The following is a 20849-nucleotide window of genomic DNA, read 5'->3' on the forward strand; positions in this document are numbered from 1 at the left end:
GTCTCTGTTTTGAAAATGATGATGTCCAGTGACAATCTAGTTATGTGCACGTTGACATTCAAGGCTCACTTATAAGTGGCAGTGAAGAACACTGAATTCAAAATGGTGGCCATCCATAGAGATTCACTCATATCTGCCAGTTGTGAAATTAGCATACTTTAAAAATGTTTATTTTACTTAAACACATAGGGGAAAAGTCCTGTAGAATTTAATTAGAGAATTAATCTGCTTTTTATAGCCATAAAACCATGTTATAGAACATAAAACGAAATTATGGTGATTGAATTCTACAGGTTAGTTTTTAAAAGACCTACAAAAAAGAGCTAACTCTCCATTAACTTCAGTAGGTTTTTAGGGTAACTTCTGTGCTTTGGAAAAAAAGCAACAACCTGCCTGCTCTGCCCTATTGTCTAGTAACTGAAGAATGAGAGATGTGCTTTTAAAAGGACAGCAGTTTTGTGCCTTCATGGCACCTTGTGTGACAAAGAAGATTCTGGAAACGATTTCAGTTTCTTTCATGACTCTTACAATGGTTAGGTGTTGTCAGAGCTATCGAAGACTTTGAGCACCTTGCTAGAGATCCAAGGAGTGTCGCAATATTTTGTGACTTAAGGTGGGAAATACTTAGAGTAACCTCAGATATCAAGGAACAAAGCCTCACAACCCCATCAGATAGGCCAGCTTTCCTAGTCTTCGCAAATAAGAACAGGTAGAGAACAACTCTCCTGATGAGTTGGAGTATTCAACTGAAAGTTCAGTGTTTTGTTGCATTATCACTACTGCAGTGGTTGACACTTAAATCAAACCAGCTATTACCCTGATTTTAACCACAGCATGCTCTCTGAGATGGCATAATTTTTCCCTTACACTTTATAGCATATAACTTTAGGCCAAATTTGATCATAAGCTACCCTGTGTGCAAACCCATTGTACGCTGTGCAGAACTTGGCCCTTTGGTAACTCTGTAATCTGTTGCAATTATGGATTTTTTATGACAACCCCTGTACTTGTCAGTCATATGGATCAAGAATAATTCAGAAGTGACCAAACAGGCTCCAATAAAAAAAATGAGCCAGGCCTGATGGTTTTTTTTTGCATCTTCAAAAAGAGAATAGGCCTAATACTGTTTCTCTCTCACTGTTCAGTTGTGTTTGTTGTATGTTGGAGCTCTGATGATTTTCTTGCTGTTCTTTTGATTTTCTGATGCTAACCTGCAATGTGGCACACCTATAGGACAAGATGTTCAAAAGTGACTAGTGATTTATGGAAACCCAGCTTGAGGCACCTTAAAGGGGGATATATTTTCAGCAAATTCTGATCACCTGCCCTCTGAATGCCAGGCCCCTTTAAAGGTCTGATGTTGGGCACCCAAAATCACTAATCACTGCTGAAAATCTTGGCTGGAGGAATTTTATTAGTGTTGGGTGTCAAAAAAATTCAGGCACCCTCAGATAAAATACCATCAATGTAGTTTTGAAGGTGTTACTATAGTTAGCCCATAATATTTGCTTTCTTTCAGATACTTGGCATGGCCTTCTCCATGACACTCTTCCACCAGATTCATAGGACTGGTAAAAAATATGATGCCTAAATCTTCAAAATGTTAACTGCATCTACACTTCTGTCTTGCCATTAAAAAAAGGCAAAACAACGGAAAAGAAAAATCAAGCTTTGCTCTGCTGAGGGCATTCATCCCAACGATCAATCTACGTCATCATTACTTGACTGATTACTAGCACAACTTGCTACTTGACTTACTTTTTTGGTTCTGTTTTGCATTTGCCATTTATTTGCCAAAGAAGAAAAGGAAAAATAATAAAAGCAAATCAGTTTTCTACGCTAATTCATAGATCTGCTATTAAACTTTTCCCTAACTTTATTTAAGAAAATGCTTTGCTCTACTAATTGGTGTTAGACATGCAAGGATAACATGACAGATGTGTGTTTAACTTCTAGAGAGACTTCTTTGAAGTCTTCTGATAAGTCTCAAACTGCTCATGTCTGACATACTGGAAGACTTGGGAAAGCCACTCAGACTGAGAACCCTAGGAATCAGAGCTGCTCACTTGCAGCTTTTTGTACCTTATGGTGTATACTTTTTTATTATGGAGATACCTTAGAATTTAGTCGCCTGATTTGTAACTTCTTACTGTTTTGTTTTGCATCTGTCACATTTTAATCCAGGAACCACTGTGCTATCTTTGAAGGACACAATTTTATCATTAGTTTAAAAGGTGGAAATAAAGACACGACTGTTCTAAAGTCCCTAGGGAGGCTACATTTAACTGCATCTTCTGAGCTACCGTGGGTTTGTACCCTTACCATATTGATGACAGGCCTTTCAATGAGGTGGCTCATTTCTTTAGGGCCAGATTGGGTTGCCCTTACTCTCACTAGGCTAAATGGTGAACCCCTTACTCTCAATGGGCTAGATTGTGATGCCTTTATCCACAATGAGTAGCACCTTATGCCTCAGGTAGGCCCATTAAATGGGACTACTTTTAGCATGATACTATTCAGTGTGAGTAAGTGTATCACCAGTGCCAGGAAGGGGCTCACTCTCTGGCCCATTGAGTAGTAGTTTACTCTATAAGTAGTCCCATTGATTTCAGTGGGATGGCTTATTGCACATGGTGCTGTACAACATAAGGGGAGCACAGTCAGCTCATTGTCAGCTTTCCTGACAGGAGTTTACTTGACAATGGTTGCAGTTTTGGCAGGCTGGCGAGGTAGCTTTGGAACAACCACAGAGGTATAAAGCTGGTTAAAGGCAAGTGGGGGAATGGTGTGCCGTATGTCCCAGGAGAGCGGGAAAGGCGTGATTTACGTTTTCACTCTGAAATCAGTTTCCAAATAGGTGCTCAGAACCTGTTTGTATCTTTGCACATACAGTGTTGACTTTTGTCTTCTGTTTTCCAAGTCAGACGTACTACATGATAGTTCAGAACTCATTACAACACACATTTCTACCGACATTCCTGCTAGAAAACTTGAACATATTCCTCTCTAGTTTGAATGCTGCTTCTTTCATAGTGGCCCCTGCTTGACATTTTTTGTTATATTTTTTTGGCAGAGGTCTTTCTTACATTTTGCTGCTTCACAAAGGAAAGTATGAATGAAAATGAAACTTCAGTCATTTTGTGGACACTCTGGTGTTATTTGAGTCAGAAGTTTACTATAAAACTTAGTGGTAATTTTAAAATATATTTCAAAGCTAGTTTATTACCCGCTGGGCCCAGATAGCTGTCGAAGTGGACAGATGTTTATCATCTGCTATCAAAGTAGTGCAGTGATGCTTACAAATTTGAGGTCCTTAGTCTCATTTACCCAAAGCACCTTTACACCTCTCCGGCCGTGTAAAGGGGCCTTGAAGTGAGTGTAAATGTACTTTATGCCAACGTTAAGGACCCTTTACAGAGAGTGATGTAAAGGGGTGTTAATGTAAGTGAGAATCAGGCCCTGAGAATCTAGTCCACCATTTTCAAACTTGGATGCCTACCAAAAGGCATCTAAATTGATATTTAGGCAGGTCACTTATTTAGCTAACTTTCAGAGTGGTTGAGCACCTACCTACGGTTTGCATAGAAGTCAGTGGCACTGCAGGGGCTCAGCCTCTTTGAAAATCAGGCCACATATTTACATGCCTAGAATATAGAATTAGGCTCCTAACTTTAGACACTCAAGGTTGAAAAAGTTGGGTCTAACGCACATATTATTGGTGCAGGATAATACAATCCGTTCTTCCTAAATAGCTGTTTGGTTGCATATACCCTTTAGTTATTCTTCCACTGGCCATATTGGTGACTGATGCGACATTCATATTTCCTTTTAAAGACTTGAGGAACGAGGAGGGGGAAAATAAAGACAAAAACTGGTTGACTTTAATTGTAACGAAAATTGGGACCATGTGTGTCTGAGCTCCATTTGAGACATTCTGTGTCAAGAATGGGAGCTCTGGCACTGAGCATATTTGCTGCTATGTGTAAGATAGTCTCCAAAGTTTCCAAAAAAATGACAAGTTTTGAATTTTTGCATTTTAAAAAATGTATATCTTTAATCCACCGTTCTACTTCTTTATCTTTTATGGTAGGGTTATTTTGCTTTCTCTTCTAAAATACCAATGTTTTCTCTCTCAGACATAAATACAGAAGGGTGGAAAAATAAGCAAGACCAGGATGCTAGATCCTTCTAAAGTCGCACAGTGGTACCTGCTGAAATCTTAAATTTTAATCTGTGATTGGTTTTTGTAAAAAAAAAAAAAAAAAAAAAGAAAGGAAAAAAAAAAGAAATCAAAATGCATTTATACAAGTAACCATGAAGGCAGAATACATAGTGGAAAACTAAAGCTATTTTGCCTTCCCTTAAAACTTATTTTTTGTAGACTGCTCAGTTATGTTTTATGACCTGATAGCAAGATAGGTATTGAAAATTCTTTTTTCATGAATTCTTTTAGCATTTTAAGTACAGTATTAACAGAAATAATTACACAAACAGTATTGTCAAGTCTCGCTTTAGCTGACTATGGGAAGGGAATTAAGCAAATTAAGTAAACAATTAGCATTATAGTACAGTAGCTGAATATCAAACCATATAACAGGAAAACCTGTGTTTTGAAAACAAAGAAAAAGCAATACTGTTCTTAAGGTGACAAAAGCCAGCCATAAAAAATATCTTTAGATTGTATTTGTTGGTATATATCAGAGAAGATGCTAATTGTCCTTTAACTGTTCAGTGAAAGGGATAGCAATCTTGTTTAAAAATGCACTTTTTTGCTTGCATTGGTGGATGGCTGTCTGTGCATTTTTCCAAAACATTGCTTTGATTATTTAACTACACATTTTTAGCATGTTTTTAAATAAAAACTGATACTGAGTAAAAGTATTTTAAGTGTATACAAATGTTGATTTGTATTTATATATGCACATATATATATATATATCATTGAAGCTCAGTTCAACTGTATCAAAGTTTTGTTTCTTTTTAAAGTGTCATTTTAGAATTTTGCATACATGATATTTTGTTGTGCTTTTTGCACCCAAGTTTTTATAAATAAGCTTAAACTGTAGAGGAGCTTAATCTGATTGATACATTTTTGGATTTCAGAGAGGCAGGTAAGACTTATAGCAGTAGAGAGTGTCCATATTTAATTTGGTAGCAGTGTCAGAACTGTCAAGAGGGAAAAGGGCTTTTTCTTTACGACAGGTAACTGCTTACACTTCCAAGCATGTGGCTTTCAAATCCTGGGTGCATAATGTCCAGAAACCAGGGCTGTTTTCCTCAGTCTGGCCATTTATGTTTACCTGTATTCCTAATTAAAAAAACAAGGCCAGAGTGCATTTTATTTCCACAATTAGTTACAGTGGCTACTTCAGAAAACCGGGGAAATAGGGAGCTCACAAGACTGAGGGTAGGTGGCTAAGGTTCAGAGATTCAGCTACAGGTCTGATTTTGCAGGGTGCTAAGTTGTGAGATGCTACGCGTTCTTAGTTTCATTGACTTCAAGGGTAGTTGACGGTGCCCGGTACCTCAGACTCCAAGTGTCAGAAGAATGAAACAAAATACTTCCAAAAGTTAAGTCAGACAGTTTTCTGGCATGGCATTGCCAAATCTTTAACTTTTGACTGTAGCAGAGTAAGTGCCCTGAAATTACATGTTTAAAGCAACTGCTACAGGAGCTCTCAAAGCAGCTGTTAGGAGCAAATTTAAAGAAAGTGACCAGAGAGCCCTGCCATTGATGAGATTTCTGATCGCTTCATGTTTCACTTGACAAGAAATGGTTCCAAATTGTGTACATTAAGGCACTCGGGAGAGGTTAAAAATAAGTGACCCGCCAAAGGGTATGTTTGGGGGAGAAAGGGAATTTGGGCTTGGACTCCCTTTTGCTTTTATAAAGAAGGGCCAAATACTTTTTGATGTTCTTTTTCTGGACATGGGGGATGTTCCCCTGTTTTGCCCCCTGCTTTTTACTTTGCAAGTATCAGGAAATTAAATTCCATATTTTTCTGGAGGTCTTGTTGGGGGTCTTGGGTAATCTTTCTCCAGAATTTTACTTAGTGATTGGAGTTACATACAAAAGAATGTTTTAAGAAGGCTCACTAAATATCCCTTCCCCTCTCAACTGCTCAGCCTTTACTCCTTTGGCTCTTGTGATGTCCTTCAGTTACTGGAGAGTCTTCCAGCTGAGACCAGACCTGAATTTCTAATGGTTTTTATGTTTCATTCAAAACCTTTCAGTCCTCCTTTATATCTCATAAAAAATCAAGAAAGGGGACAAGATCGTTGGTTCGTTTGTTTTTGCAGTGGTCACCCTAAAGCAGGGACGCACTGGCCGCTGCTACCTGCAGCTCTGATTGGCCAGGAATGGCGAACCGCGGCCACCGGGAGCTGCGGGGGGGGGGCTGTGCCTGCGGATGGTCAACGTAAACAAAATGTCTCGCGGCCCACCAGGGGATTACCCTGATGGGCCATGTGCCAAAGGTTGCCAACCCCTGCCCTAAAGTATCCATGTGCAGGGATGCCCATTTGGCCCAATATACATCGTCTGTGAGGACAGTCTCCTGGAAACAGTAAGAATTCATTGTTAAAAGGTTGGCTTAACATACAAACCAGAGGTGCTTAAAGGCGTTTAGTCCACTCTGCTGTAGTTGACATCACTGTAAGAGAATTAAAAAATAACTCACTCCCCAATAATTTCTTATGTAGTCAAGGAAATGTATTTCGGTGCCATACTCTCAGGAGCCTGTGTGCACTTTTGTTTGCTAGTGTACATGCACAATTGGCCAGGTTTACTTCTCTATGTCCGCACGCACTGAATTCTGATCTTTGCTTTATTGCTGATCTCTGCTTGTACCCGTAGCGACTTAACCAGTTCCACTTTTAGAAATGCCAGTTTTTTAAGGCTTGTGGGGTTACTAACGGTATGTCTACACAGCAACTAGACACCTGCTCCTGGCCCGGGCCAGCCAACTCGGGATTGCCTGGCTCGGGCTACAGGGCTCTTTCAGTGCAATGTAGCTCAGGCTGGAGCCCAAGCTCTGGGACCCTCCCACCTCGCAGGGTCCTAGAGCGCAGATTCCAGTCCGAGCCCCCCAGAAGTGTACACTGTAATGAAGCAGCCCCGCTGCCCAAGAACCACAAACCTGAGTCACCTGGCACAGGCCAGCTATGGGTTTTTCACTGTAGTGTAAACACCCTCAGGGGACTGTAGTGCTAGGAGGCTGTGCAGAGTTTCTGGTACAGTGGAAGCAGGAACAGGTTGAGACTATTGTCTGGAACAAGTACCCCAGCACAAGATTCCCACTTGATTTGCTTCCCCAATGCCAGTTGTTTTGACTGTCAAACTGGGAAGGAAGGGTTGTCCTGGAATGAATTCTGTCAGAATAAGAGTTTGAACCTTCACGGAGTTAGAGAGAAATGGGGACACTGGGAGGGACAGAGGCAGGGAATTGGCTGCCGGGAGGGTGTTTTCCAGGGCTAGGGCAAAACTGTGGGAGGCTTAGGGAAATATTTGTAATAGGGTCTTGGCTAAGGAGGGAGAGGGGAGGATCAGTACTTCACAGTTAGGGCCTGCCCATAAACCACGGAACTCATTTGGGGTGGATGAGTCCTTAATTTTGAGTGTTTGTCTCAGCGTTACAAAGTGTTGCAAGGGTAGGTGGGTCTTGGAAATCACTGAAAAATTAGTTGCCTAAGTGATGGACAGCTCCCTAGTTGTGGCTGTGGTAAAGGGGAGAGAGGAGGGGGCTGAGGAACTGATGATGATACACCAAATAGAAATGCAGGTGCCTTTAGCACCTAAAACCAAATATCAGTTTGATAACATTTGGTGACATTGCCCAACGCTGATAGCTGTGATACTGGCGGTGGAAATAAAGTGCACTCTTTGTCCATTGGTAGGCTGAATAGTCGGTATTAACATCAAGTCACAATTATACACAAGTGAACTTCCATTGCCTTTGGGGTTTTATCTTGTGCATGTTGCATTGAGTGACTCGAGTTCCGACATTGTATCTGTAGGAGAATAATATACCAAAAAGCGCATTTGAAAGTCACAAGTGGAGTGTAATGTAACTCATCCACCCAGTATTTTTGATACCACACCTTTAGACAAACTAAGCATATCATTTGTATTGCATCCAAGATGCAGTGGTTTATTGGAATAAAGATAGCAAGGAGAAAAAGGACATTTTCCCAACAAATATATTTCTGGCAATGTGGTCTGTGTGTAAAAGGGAATTGGGGGGAAGCAGAATGCAATAAGGCACAATTAGTGTCCTGAAATAATTTCCTTTTAAACTTAATTTGTTGGCTTCGTCACTTAGCTCTTGTTTAAAACATGGAGATATTTTTATACCAGAAATACACTTGCAGACCCAGAACATTTGTATGCGTGGTAGCTGTTAGAACCTAATGTGCCATTCCATCCAGGTTACGTTCACACCGGTGTTCCTTCTATGCAATACCTACTTTAGCCTTTGTACAAATTATTTTGTATTAGTATTACATATGAAAATAAAGGACATAAGAAAAGGGATGTATGTTTGACCTTTATTCCCCTCACCTGCCCCCCCCCCCCACCAAAAAAAATTAGCAGCTCCAGTTGTTAAAAGTAAGCCAAGAGACATGTCTGTATTTTAACAGATGGGGTCACTGAGATTCCCTGATGTATCAATGCTCTATTTCCTACAAACGCTCTGTTATAACAAATGAACAGAGAAGAGGAGCGGTGAAGAGAGAAGGTGACAGTATTACTCCACAGGGAGTGATCTGAACAAGAGTACAAATAATGCTGGGTTTAAAAGGGTAATTGAAAATAAAAGAGAGTTCCTAGGATTGTGTGCCAGCAGTACCTACATTCTGTGGTGTTACTTGTAAAGCCGTGGTAATGTGGTTGGGGCTACACAAGGTGCAGAAGGAAGGTAGTCCCTGCCTCAGAAAGCTTTACTGTCTAATAGAAACTGAGAATTGAGGACACACTGCAAGTCAGAAGGTTTTTCCCTGCGTGGTTTGGCTCTCCTCTTTTTGGGCATTACTGAAGAAGTGAGTCTTTGAGGGGGGACTTCAGTGAGAGGCGGGTGGTCACTTGGCTTATTGAGATGCCATGGGTATTCCTCACATAGGCCTGGAGATGGGCACTGAAGCAGGAGATGAATAGGGCATCAAAGCCAGCATCATTGGCAGAGGGGCTGAGAACGTATGGTTCTTTGGAAAATGTGTGGCGTTTGGCTGTATAGGTTTGGGGCAGTTGAGGCAATGTTGATACTGGGCAGTGGAGCTGAGATACACAAGAAGCCATTATGGCACCTTAGAGACTAACAAATTTATTTGGGCATACATTTGTTAGTCTCTAAGGTGCCACAAGGACTCCTCCTTATTTTTGCTGATACAGACTAACACGGCTACTGCTCTGAAACCTGACAAGCAGCCGTTGTGAGCAGCTAATATACGAGTGTGAGGGATTTCCTGAGAATGTTGCAGTGGTGCGCAGGGATTGATTCCTACAAGTGAAGACTCTCCCTTGAAGATATAACCCTTGTAAGAGTGAAAGACGGTCAATTTATGAATTTGCCAAGGTGCCACTTAGATTTTATAGCTCCAGGCATTGGTTGCCCTGGGGATTCTGCAGCTTCTTGTGTTAGGTTCAGTCAACTCTCCCGAGCATATGGTGACTCTGGTTTCAGGGCTTGTAGGAGGGGGCAACCCTCTTATTCCCACTGTACACATGCCAAGTGAGTGCTTAGGTTTTAGCTTTCCGTTTCTTTGCTCCTTTCACTGGTATCCACTAGATGGCGTTGGTGTAAAACAAACGTCTTCAATCCATTTCTTATCGGAGGCTTTTTAAGTTGGATTCATTTCAAGGATTGTGTTTCATGATTAGCCCCGATTATCAGTTAGGATCCCCTCTTTTAAGCAATTTCTCTTACTTAGCCCAGATTTATACTCTGGTTTATATCTTTTAACATTTCTCCTTCCTTATACCACACAATTTCCATTACTTCTAGAGCGCAACAATTATTTGTGATAAAAACAAACAAACAAAAAATCCTTATACCCTTCTAAATTTGATGGACATATTCCATACGCTCTTTGATTGTACACATGCATTTTGCCTTATTTAGGACTTACAATAGGACAAGAGAGACAAGGTGGGGGAGGTAATATCTTTTATTGCAAGGGTTCTCAATCTTTTTCTCTCTGAGGCCGCCCTCGACATGCTATAGAAACTCCAGGGCCCAGCAGGGGTGGGGGGTTTGGGGCATGGCCCTCAAGCATAGGCGTAGTTTGACTTCTATTTTCAGGGGGGCAGGGGCCAGTGGGGCTTGAACCACATATGCATGGTAGGGACCAGGGAGGGAGTGCCACCTCCACCCCTTGACTCACCTCAGCAGGCCACCCAGCCTGTCTGGGTTGGGGGGGGCAACCAAAAATGATAACTCAAAGGTCAGGGACTTAGCTCAAAAAGCTTGAAAACAGCTCATAGAGTGCAGGGAGGGGGTAGCTGGGGCTGTGAGCACACAGGGGGTGGCTGTGGGTGCAGGGAGGGGGTGGCTAGGAGCTGTGTGTGGGCAGGGGGTAGCTCAGGGTCCAGGGAGGGCGTAGCTAGTGGCTGTATGCAGGGAGGGGGTAGCTCAGGGTGCAGGGTGGGTGTAGCTAGGGGCTGTGTGCAGACAGGGTAGCTCAGGGTCCAGGGAGGGCGTAGCTAGTGGCTGTATGCAGGGAGGGGGTAGCTCAGGGTGCAGGGTGGGTGTAGTTAGGGGCTGTGTGCATGGAGGGGGTAGCTCAGGGTGCAGGGAGGGGGTAGCTGGGGCTGTGTGTGGGCAGAGGGTAGCTCAGGGTGCAGGGAGGACATAGCTAGGGGCTGTGTGCAGGGAGGGTGTAGCCTCAGGGTGTAGGAAGAGGGGTATTAGGGGCTGTGTGCTGGGAAGGCACCCCTGTGGTCCCTGTTCCTGGAGTGGTCTGCCAGCCATGGAGCTCTCCCCACCTGGGGGGCTCTTATTGGCTGCCTCTGTGGGAGCAAAGGGGACTGGGAGCTGAGGAGCAGCTTCAACCCAGGGCACCAGCAGGAGATGAGGGAACGCAAGGCACCAGCCAGAGCAGCAGCTGCCCTGCACTGCTTGGCTCTGGCTTCCCACCTCCGACCTGGGTGGGGAGGGGGTGGGGAGGAAAGTGCGGAGCTGACTCCCGGGACTGCCGTGCTCTTGTGCTGCAGTTTGGGTTGGGGGCAATGCCCTCCATGACCCCAATTCTGCCGACGGGCTCAGGGCTTCTGCCCCACAGGGAACACCAGGGCTTGGGGCTCCAGGACTCAGCCCTGTGGGGGGTGCTAGGGCTCGGGCTCTGGGTTTCAGCTGCAGCGCTCCGCGGCCCCCTTGAAAGGGCTCGGGGGGCCGGGAGCCCCGGTGGAGAACCACTGTTTTATTGGACTCACTTCTGTTGGTGAGAGAGACAAGCTTTCGAGCCCACAGATCACACAGAGGTCTACAGGAGACCTGAAGAAGAGTGCTGGTTGACTTGAAAGCTTGTCTCTCTCACCAGCAGAAGTTGGGCCAATAATAGCTATTACCTCACCCACCCTGTCTCTCTAATATCCCAGGGCTGACACGGCTACAACTACACTGCACACAGCAGTAGGACAAGAGGCATTTTTCACATGCAGAAGGACGTAGATTTGACTCACAAGACAAATAAATGTACAGAGTCTAATTGTAGGTGAAAGAGATTGTTTTCCTTATAAATCAAACATACAGTGAATAATGTATAGTTTATACTTTGGGGTGAAACACTGCACAGGAAAGCAGGGTGTGACCCTTGCTTGGTAACTTGGAGCTCTTTTTAGCTAGGTTGGAGGGGAAAAAGAGGTTTTATGCATATGTAAATTTGGAGAGATTCTTGCCTAGGTGATTAACAATACTCTCATTAGCCATTTTAGTTTCTATTCTTGAGGAGAGGAATTCCCGACCTTGGCTGATCTGTGAGTCCTTAGACAAAGTGTCTCACCTGATGTGAACCATTTTCTTATTTCAGAGTAGCAGCCGTGTTAGTCTGTATTCGCAAAAAGAAAAGGAGGACTTGTGGCACCTTAGAGACTAATAAATTTATTTGAGCATGAGCTTTCGTGAGCTACAGCTCACTTCATCAGATGCATTCAGTGACTGAATGCATCTGATGAAGTGAGCTGTAGCTCACGAAAGCTCATGCTCAAATAAATTTGTTAGTCTCTAAGGTGCCACAAGTACTTCTTTTCTTATTGTCTTTTCTTAGATGGATAATATTTTGGGATAAAGGTGGATAGTTTTTTCTAATTTTATTGAGAACCAACAGGAATCCATAATTATTAATCATTCAAGGCATATCTGTTCTTTATATCCCTTAAACCAGGATAGAGAATGGATACTGACGGAATAATGGTAACAGGGTAAACGGTCATTAACCTGAATGAGGGCTACATTTGCATCCAATTTACAAGCTGGTTAATGGAGCAGTGTGACACAGAGGTCCATTTGTACCATATGGCAGAGGGTTCACTGTTCTGTAACAGTACCTCCTAACAGGCCTGACAAACTCACTCACACATCCCTGGTGTAGTATTTATCCATAAATGATGTCATGTGAGGTCTCTAATCATTGTGAGATGTCTGCATGGATGATATTTAAGGAGATGTGTCTATGTACTGAAAATATGTTTTAAAATCTGTGTCCAAGGCAGAGTTGACAAACGAGTTTTGACAAAGGATGTCAGCCTGGTAGATTAAGCATTGTATCCCAACACAATGGAAGCCCCATTTACATAGGGAGTCAACAGGAAAGGAGCACAGAGGCAAAAGCAAGCCATGGGGGTTAGCCTGACCATGCACAAAGACTGTGAACTCCGGGGATTTAAGAAGAAGGCAAGGAGACATCACTTTATCCTGCACCCGAGGAAGTAAATGGACAATGAGTTTACATTCATGAAAACAGGATCTCAGTTAGGCTTGGTTGAAATGCTGCAAAAGACATTTGAGGTGAGGTAACCTTCTGTAGATAAACTGTCAGCCTGCTAAATGAAGTTTAATCTCTAGAAAGCATGTTATGATTTTATTTTATATATAACTTTGCGGTTTCCACTATCCTTAAATCTTAATCTTTGATAAGAAATGTATGGTTGTCCTGGAGGAAGCTGGTGCTTTTGTGATGAGTGTTTTGATGATGGTTTCTATGAATATCAGGACTCATAGAAATCATCATCAAAACCATTCACCACACAAGGGGTCAGCTTCCTCTAGGACACAACCTACTTCCTCCAGAAACTTTGCAACACTAACAACCTTCCTCAGAGCACCATCCTTATCATGATGGATGTTGTCACCTGCCTCTACACCAACATCCCTCACAATGATGGCACTGCTTGCGTACTTCAAATATCCACCCCAAACACATCACCAAACTCATCCATTTCATCCTCACCCATAACAATTTCACATTCAACAACAAACACGTTGTCCAAACCATAGGAACAGCCATAGGTACTTGGATGCCTCCCCAATATGCCAACCTCTTCACGAGCGACCTTGAGGAAGAATTTCTGGCCAAGTGCACCATAAAACCAGTGGTATGCCTGAGATACATTGATGATGATTTCATCCTCTGGATGGACGACCTAAACTCGCTCATAGAATATCACCACAACTTCAACCACCATCACCCATCCATCAAATTCTCTGTAGAACATTCCAACACCATCAACTTCCTGGACACCATAATCAGCTTCAATAATGGAACCCTACAAACAGCTACGTACAAGAAACCCATGGATCTCCACGCTTACCTTCACAGATCCAGCAACCGCCCCAAACACACCAAGAAATCTGTTGCCTACAGCCAGGCACTCAGATGCCACAGCATATGCTCCAAGGAGAAAGTCCAGGATATACACTTTAAAACTTCAGCTTCACCTTTACTAAATAAGGACACTGCACCAGAAAAGTAGATTGCATCATGGAATGGGTCACCCAAATACCTCGAGAGAATCTACTTCAATACAGGAAAAAAAATACCCTCTAACTATACATCCTAGTTGTCACCAACCACGTCACTCTGGAACCCATACAGGGTATCATTAAACAATGACAACACATACTTGATGGGGACCACATCCTGAAAGAAATCTTTCCTGAACCCCCTCTTCTGGCCTTCAAACCCCCCCCCCCCCAAACTCATCATCAAAAGCAAGCTCACCACAGACCAGGACACACCAACTGAATGTAGCACCAGACCCTGCCATAACAACAGATGCAAAACCTATAGACATACCGCCACTGCTGTGATGATCAATGCCCCCCGCATCAGCAACATACCTTTCAAGATCCATGAGTCCTATACATGCCTATCACAACATGTGGTGTACCTCATCCAGTCCAGTAAATGCCCCAGTAACAAGTATGTGGGTGAAACGAGATAATCACTACGCTCTTGAATAAACTCAACCAGAAAAATCATAAAAGACAGAAATACCATATCACCGATGGTGAATGCTTTTCACAAAGTGATCACTCTATATCTGACCTCAAAGTCCTCATCCTCAAAGGAAACCTGCAGAACACTTTCAATAGATGAGCCTGGGAGCTTAAATTCATAACTTTTCTAGACACTAAAAATCATGGACTGGGTAGACACACTGGATTTATGGCTTATTACAACAATCTGTAACCCACTATCCCCCTCTTTTTTGTCCTAGGACTACAGAGGTATAATCGGCCACTTCACCTTGAATGGGCTCTTAGAAAGAATATGTGTTAACTGCTTATGCTAAACCATCTGTTCCACCTTATATTTAGCTGTGACACACAGAGTAACATTCCCAGACCTGAAGAAGAGCTCTGTGAAAGCTTGTCTGTCTCACCACCCACCTTGTCTCTCTAATAATAATAATAATAATAAAAAGCAAAACACAAACATCTACAGCCCCTTTCCCTGACATCATCTTAAAAGGCAAGATGAACATCCAAAGGGTAGACAAATGTGGATTTGTTGCCCAATTTATAAAGCATGTTAGTGATGTCAACAAATCTGACAAAATACCCAGTGTTCTGAGAGTGCCAAACAATAGGATCTGGAAAGGCATATCGGCAACTTGCCAGGAACTTGAGGCTGTGACTTCTCTTTGGTGGATGCAAAGAAGCTACTTTTTCCCCCCACTTGTAGTTAAACCCTACCGTTGCTCAACTTTCTTCTTGTCCGCAAGAGTATGTCTCTGGGCTTGGCCGATTGACTGAACTTTGGGGCCTGCTGAGGAAGAAGATGGTTTTGTATGCCTGTTCTAGAGCTATATTCTCTTGTTGTAATATTATGGACATTTATAATCACATTTGGTTCAATCAGGTTAGTGGCATGATTTCAAGACAATTGTTTTGTTCATTCGTCTTTGGTGGGTTTTTTCATTGTTCCAGAAACGTCTGGTTTTGATGGTTAACCAAAGGGCTTTGAAAACAAATATGCTTTACTCTGTGCCCTACAACGCACCATGTTTCAGTTAACCAGTTGCCGCCTTTAAAAAAACAAAACTATAGTATTTTTTCCTTCTTTTCCACCCTGGCACGTAGGCCTGTATCTCACTGCTACATTCATGTGTGAGGATCACAAGGGAAATCATTGACACTTCCCGCTCATACTGTTTTCTGTAACATTGACCTCGCTGTGTGATGGGCTTCCAAATTTGCCACTGTTCCCAGTTTTAGAACCTAATTGATGTGTTCACCCCATAATATAATTAGTCCAGGATATGGGACTCTATAGTGGGTTTTACTCTGAAAAGTGACTCTGTAAAGATGTCACTGGTTTGTCACTGTGTATTTGTGCACAGTTTACTAGAAAAGAAAAAAAGATGTTTATCTAGCTGCCAGCCCTGCAATGTTCAACAGGAATCTGAGACTCAAGTTGGGCACACATCACCTGCACTACAGCATCGGCATCTGGAACTTACTTAATAATTCTGTTGATGATGTGTGAGCTGGAACAGGTTCTGGTAATGATCTCATGGCTCTGCAGCTCTTATAAAGTAATTGTGTTAAGTCAGGAAGCAAACACAACTGTCAATACTGGAGGCTGCTGCCAAGGAGGTGGTGTGTGAGAAGGTGCCATTTTTACATATCCCATTTCCTAGAAGGATCATACTTTAAGCATGTGACCTTGGAACAAGAGGTGAGATTCTAGGCTGTGTCTCTAGAAGTGCAGCACAGAACTCACAGCCAAGGTGTGCGGGTGGTGCTAAGGTGGCTTTAAGCCATCTCTCCATGCTTCTGATTTTGGGCTGCCCCAGGGGCTGTCCCCCATGTAACTTACACAACAGCCTTCTTGGGTTATGGGCTGCAGCACTGCTCAGAATCACCACAGCGCTGTGTGTTGTATCCCTACCTCTGGCATGTCCTTCAGCATGCTCCCTATGTTAAGGATTGTGAGGGGGTCTTTGGAAGGCAGACCTTAAGGCAGTGTCTGTGCCCAGGGAATCCTTCCCCAGCTGCAGCTGGGGGTTTTAGGACCCCTTCATGCTGCTCCATTCCTTTTCCTCAGCGTAAAGGGTCTGAAGCAATGTTGAAGAGCTCAACCTAGGTGTCTTACTCCTCCAGTTGTCAGTCACAAAAATTGACTGTGTGTTGTTTACTGAATGTCCATACATTATTCCCCTGATCGGGTGTAACACAGACGAACATAGTTGCAGTGAAAATCTTGCACAATGCTGATTTGGAGCATCATCGAAGGAAACAGTAGCTTGCTCATAATGGATCTCAAAATGGGCGACTATCATGGAGATCCTCTCTATGTCCCATTGTCCTGTCCACCGGCACCTGCAGTTCCAGGTCCAGAAAGATAGAAGACACAGGTAAACATAAACATGATTCTACTTAGCTATCTATTCCCCCCTCATCACAGCACTTGCATCTTCACTGTACCCCTCCAAGAGAAGGTTCCTTCTTGGACTGTCAAATGGACCACATTTTCATAATGCAGCGAAAACAATCAGGAATTTTTGTTTAAATTCCACCTGTCATCTTCTCCAATACCAAACACTATATACAGTATTCCGTAAGGTGAACAGGAGTAGACACATGCTAGGTGCTTTGTGTGAAATCAATTAAAAATGCATTTAAGTGTTCCATAAAAGCAATAGCTATGTTAAAAAATCAACAACCCTGTACAGTACTGTGTAGTTTAGAATATACTTTATTTATATAGATAGATATACTTTTGCTAATAAAAATCATCTGGAGATAGCTGCATGATTAAAAATGTATGATACAATGGGTGCTAGAATGATGTTACATTAATATTACAAAGAAAATCTACAGGAATGCAACATTAAGGGCTCTAAATCTAGGAAATTCAGCTGCTAAAGTTTCATATACAATTTTAATTTTATTTGTGCGTACGTGTTTTGATACTCTCCTTATGGGTCACATACTCTTTCTCAGTTAAAAGAATAGAAAACATTGCCATTTTTCCTGTACAGATGTGTATAATAATACAAATATAATAATTTTGATGATTTACTTAGGAACCTGGGTATTTTAGATCATTTATTGTGACAAAACATGACACTTAATAAAATCTGCTTTGTCCCGGTATATGTAGCACACATATTTAAAAAGAGATCATTTCCTTTGGCCACAGGTGCATTGAGGGAGAGTCCTTCATTACCTGTATGGAGTTAAGTTAACATACTGTAATAGCTCTGGAACAGGATCATATGTTGATAAAATTAACAAATTTATATTTCCAATGAGACACCATCTCAAACTGTCATAAAAATTGTTACTTCCACAGTGTGTTAGCTGGGCTTTCTATAAAACATTGTAAAACTTCCCTTATGATCCTTTGGCTATTTGCTGTGGGTCAAATTTGTTCTTGAAGAGAAGAGATTTGAAAGATAAAACAATATTTCCAACAGAAATCCAACAGAACTCCTGTGGTCATTATCCAAGTGGACATCCTTAGCACAGCTCCTCAGCAGGCAAACCACTGGGGAGAGTCCAAGGAGAAACACCAGGAAGGCTGCAAGACATCAAGGGTTGAGAGCATTCAGCATCCACCAATCAACAGTTTGTTGGGGTGTGCTTATACCGGACTCTGAAAGGTACAATGCCAAGTGTTCATCGAGGTTGGAGCATTCAGTAATATTTTTAGGATGAAGGGCTGCTATTGGGATGGTCAGAATGAATCTGGTTAAGGTCCCCCCTACCAGTGAGCAGTCTTACACAACCACTTAGTCCATCATCTGGGCCACTTGTGCCTAAGGGGAAGAGAAGGCTTTGCTAACATCAGTTTACCCTGACACCCTAGTAACAGGATAGCAAAATATCCTGTAGTATTTGGGTTAACAGTTGGTAACCTTTCTCCCCATCTTCTTGCCATTCATGGTCATGTGCTGGTATATGAAATGTAACTTCAGAGGCCCCAGCTAAGAAATGGGGCAACACATGAATAAGGATATTGTGGCTACCCGAACTGTAAGACTCACATAACACTGCCCATGAGGATTGGGTTGGTCTTTATGGCATTATGATGTGTGCACTCAGAAATATCTGGGTACCCCTCAGAGCACTGGTCCAGCCCATCTGATGTCCTGACTCCAGCTGTGGACAACCCAGAATACGTCTTCTGACCAGCTGTGCATCAGGGGAAAACATATTTTCCTATCCCCTGCATGTGACTTGCTGAAGTCATGAAGCATGAGATTTGATTACAGTGATTGTTGTTTCCGTGGAGAGGTGAAAGTGTTCTGAGCATGCTGAGGGCAATGCAGGCAGACCTGTTCCCCCCATGGCCCATGAAGGAAGTGAATGAACCGGGGGATTCACAGATGCTAAGGCCAGAAGGGAGCTTAGGTGCTATTCGTAATACAAATAACGCAATGTTTGTTTACAGCATAGGCCAGATCCTTGACTGGTGTAAACCAGAGCAGCTCCATTGACTTCAGATGAGCTATGCTGATTTACGTGTTCTGAGCTGTGCTGAGGAGCTGGCAGTGCCCCTATAATGATTGTAAAAAGAAAAGGAGGACTTGTGGCACCTTAGAGACTAACCAATTTATTTGAGCATAAGCTTTCGTGAGCTACAGCTCACTTCATTGGATGTATATCGTGGAAACTGCAGCAGACTTTATATATACACAGAGAATATGAAACAATACAGTGGAAATGGCCCACCTGATGATCACTTTAGATAAGCTATTACCAACAGGACAGTGGGGTGGGAGGAGGTATTGTTTCATATTCTCTGTGTATATATAAAGTCTGCTGCAGTTTCCACGATATATATCTGATGAAGTGAGCTGTAGCTCACGAAAGCTTATGCTCAAATAAATTGGTTAGTCTCTAAGGTGCCACAAGTACTCCTTTTCTTTTTGCGAATACAGACTAACACGGCTGTTACTCTGAAACCTATAATGATTGTATCATCCCAACCACAGGGAGTTAGGCAGAAACTTCCCCTATGGGCAGGGTTATCATGACTGGCCACTCTGAGATTTCACGCACTCACTGTGGTGCTCTGTCGCCCTCTAGTGGTGAGTGAGTCACAAAATGTTGATGAGGCTGCTGGAGGCTAGGCTAACAGAGAAGGATCTTTTAGCTCAGGCACCAGAGGCGACTGCTTTCAGGTCCGAAGTTCACTCCTCACTGCTGGTGACTCACCCAGGGCTGTGAAAGCTGCAGGGTGGTGTCTCTTTAAGGGCGCAGCAAACTTAATAACTGTTCATTGAGAGGGCTGGACACGACTGGGCAGATGGTTTTGGAGGCAATCTGGGACTAGGAGGGTGTTGGGGGTCATTCTGAAAAGGGAACATGGTGGTGGAAGCCAGGGTGTGACCTGCATGTGCGTCTGCTGGCTGCGGGTGCCACGGCTGTGAGCCACAGTGGCATAGCATTTAAGGCACACAGAGTTGCAGGGCAACATAGTGACACAGCCCCTTAATGGCCTGAGCTGAGCCCCAACGCATCATAGTGCCTGGACATTGCTCTGAAGCATCTGAGCACTGTCTGAGACAGGAAACTGCACTAGATCGACTGCTGGGCTGGTCTGGTCGGGTAATTCCTATGTAAAAGACTATAAAGTAAGTTTGTCTAACTTTTATTATTAAGCCTCTATCTTTCCTCTGAAAGATGCTCTACAAGTGCTATCACCTGTTACACTGCAATTGTAGGCAGGTGTCCATACCAGGGGTTCTGCCATTATATCTTCCAGTGCCTGCATACCCCACCACCATGCTGCCACCGGTATCTGTGTGGCCTGTTGCTATAACCATACAACGGGGTCTATGCTGCAAAGGCAGTTTGATATGGATGAAGCCCCAGTGCTGCCAGCTGCACTGTGGAGGCAGACCGCGTGTACCCCCAGAGTGCCACACCCCCCCACACACGGATCAGGATGTTCTGCGTTCCCATCTGCGTCTGATCCACCGGGGATGTGACTCTGCTACAGCTCTGCCTGGCGAGCCTGGCTCTTGAGCGCAAGCTATAGACACTTACACTTTTAGCTGTCCAGGGCCGCGTCTCAATCCTTGGTTTTGGCCAAGAGAGAGGTCATCACATGACCAGGATCAGGGCCTGGATGGTAGGTGTTTCCATTTGCTTGCTAACACTTTATCCTCTCTAAACAGCAGCAGCTTTGCCGGCAGGTAATGATGAGTGGCTGTTGCTACGTGCTAACTGGCAAAATAGTAATGATCCCGTATTACTTTTTAAAGAAACAGATGAATTTTTACACCTGGCTACAGATCAACCCCAGCAGCAGGTCATGTGTTTGTCTGAGTGCCCCCGCCGACGCACCTCAGCGCAAGGTAAGCTTCAAAAGGGAGAGAGAGCAAGCCGAGACGTTTT

At 43.2% G+C, this 20849-nt stretch overlaps 2 protein-coding genes across 21 annotated transcripts in view; one reads left to right on the plus strand and one right to left on the minus strand.

Annotated features, from left to right (window-relative positions):
• Positions 1–8529, plus strand: part of TSPAN9 (tetraspanin 9) — a 266949-nt gene extending 258420 nt beyond the window's left edge. For all 9 annotated transcript variants that reach the window (XM_073314292.1, XM_073314272.1, XM_073314331.1 and 6 more), the window contains one exon: positions 1520–8529. In XM_073314292.1, the coding sequence (XP_073170393.1) occupies positions 1520–1591 (72 nt within the window). In that variant the 3' untranslated portion in view covers positions 1592–8529. The remainder of the gene's footprint in view (positions 1–1519) is intronic.
• Positions 1–20849, minus strand: part of TSPAN11 (tetraspanin 11) — a 219821-nt gene that overhangs the window by 12701 nt on the left and 186271 nt on the right. For 8 of the 12 annotated variants that reach the window (XM_073314376.1, XM_073314456.1, XM_073314474.1 and 5 more), the window contains one exon: positions 17232–17670. The exons of 1 other annotated variant lie outside the window; for it this stretch is intronic. In XM_073314376.1, the coding sequence (XP_073170477.1) occupies positions 17614–17670 (57 nt within the window). In that variant the 3' untranslated portion in view covers positions 17232–17613. Of the gene's footprint in view, positions 1–17231; positions 18100–20849 lie in introns of those variants that run through there. 3 more of the 12 variants (XM_073314493.1, XM_073314414.1, XM_073314512.1) reach the window with 2 other exon arrangements.

This window comes from Lepidochelys kempii, chromosome 1 (genome assembly GCF_965140265.1).
Source record: "Lepidochelys kempii isolate rLepKem1 chromosome 1, rLepKem1.hap2, whole genome shotgun sequence".
Taxonomy (NCBI): domain Eukaryota; kingdom Metazoa; phylum Chordata; order Testudines; family Cheloniidae; genus Lepidochelys; species Lepidochelys kempii.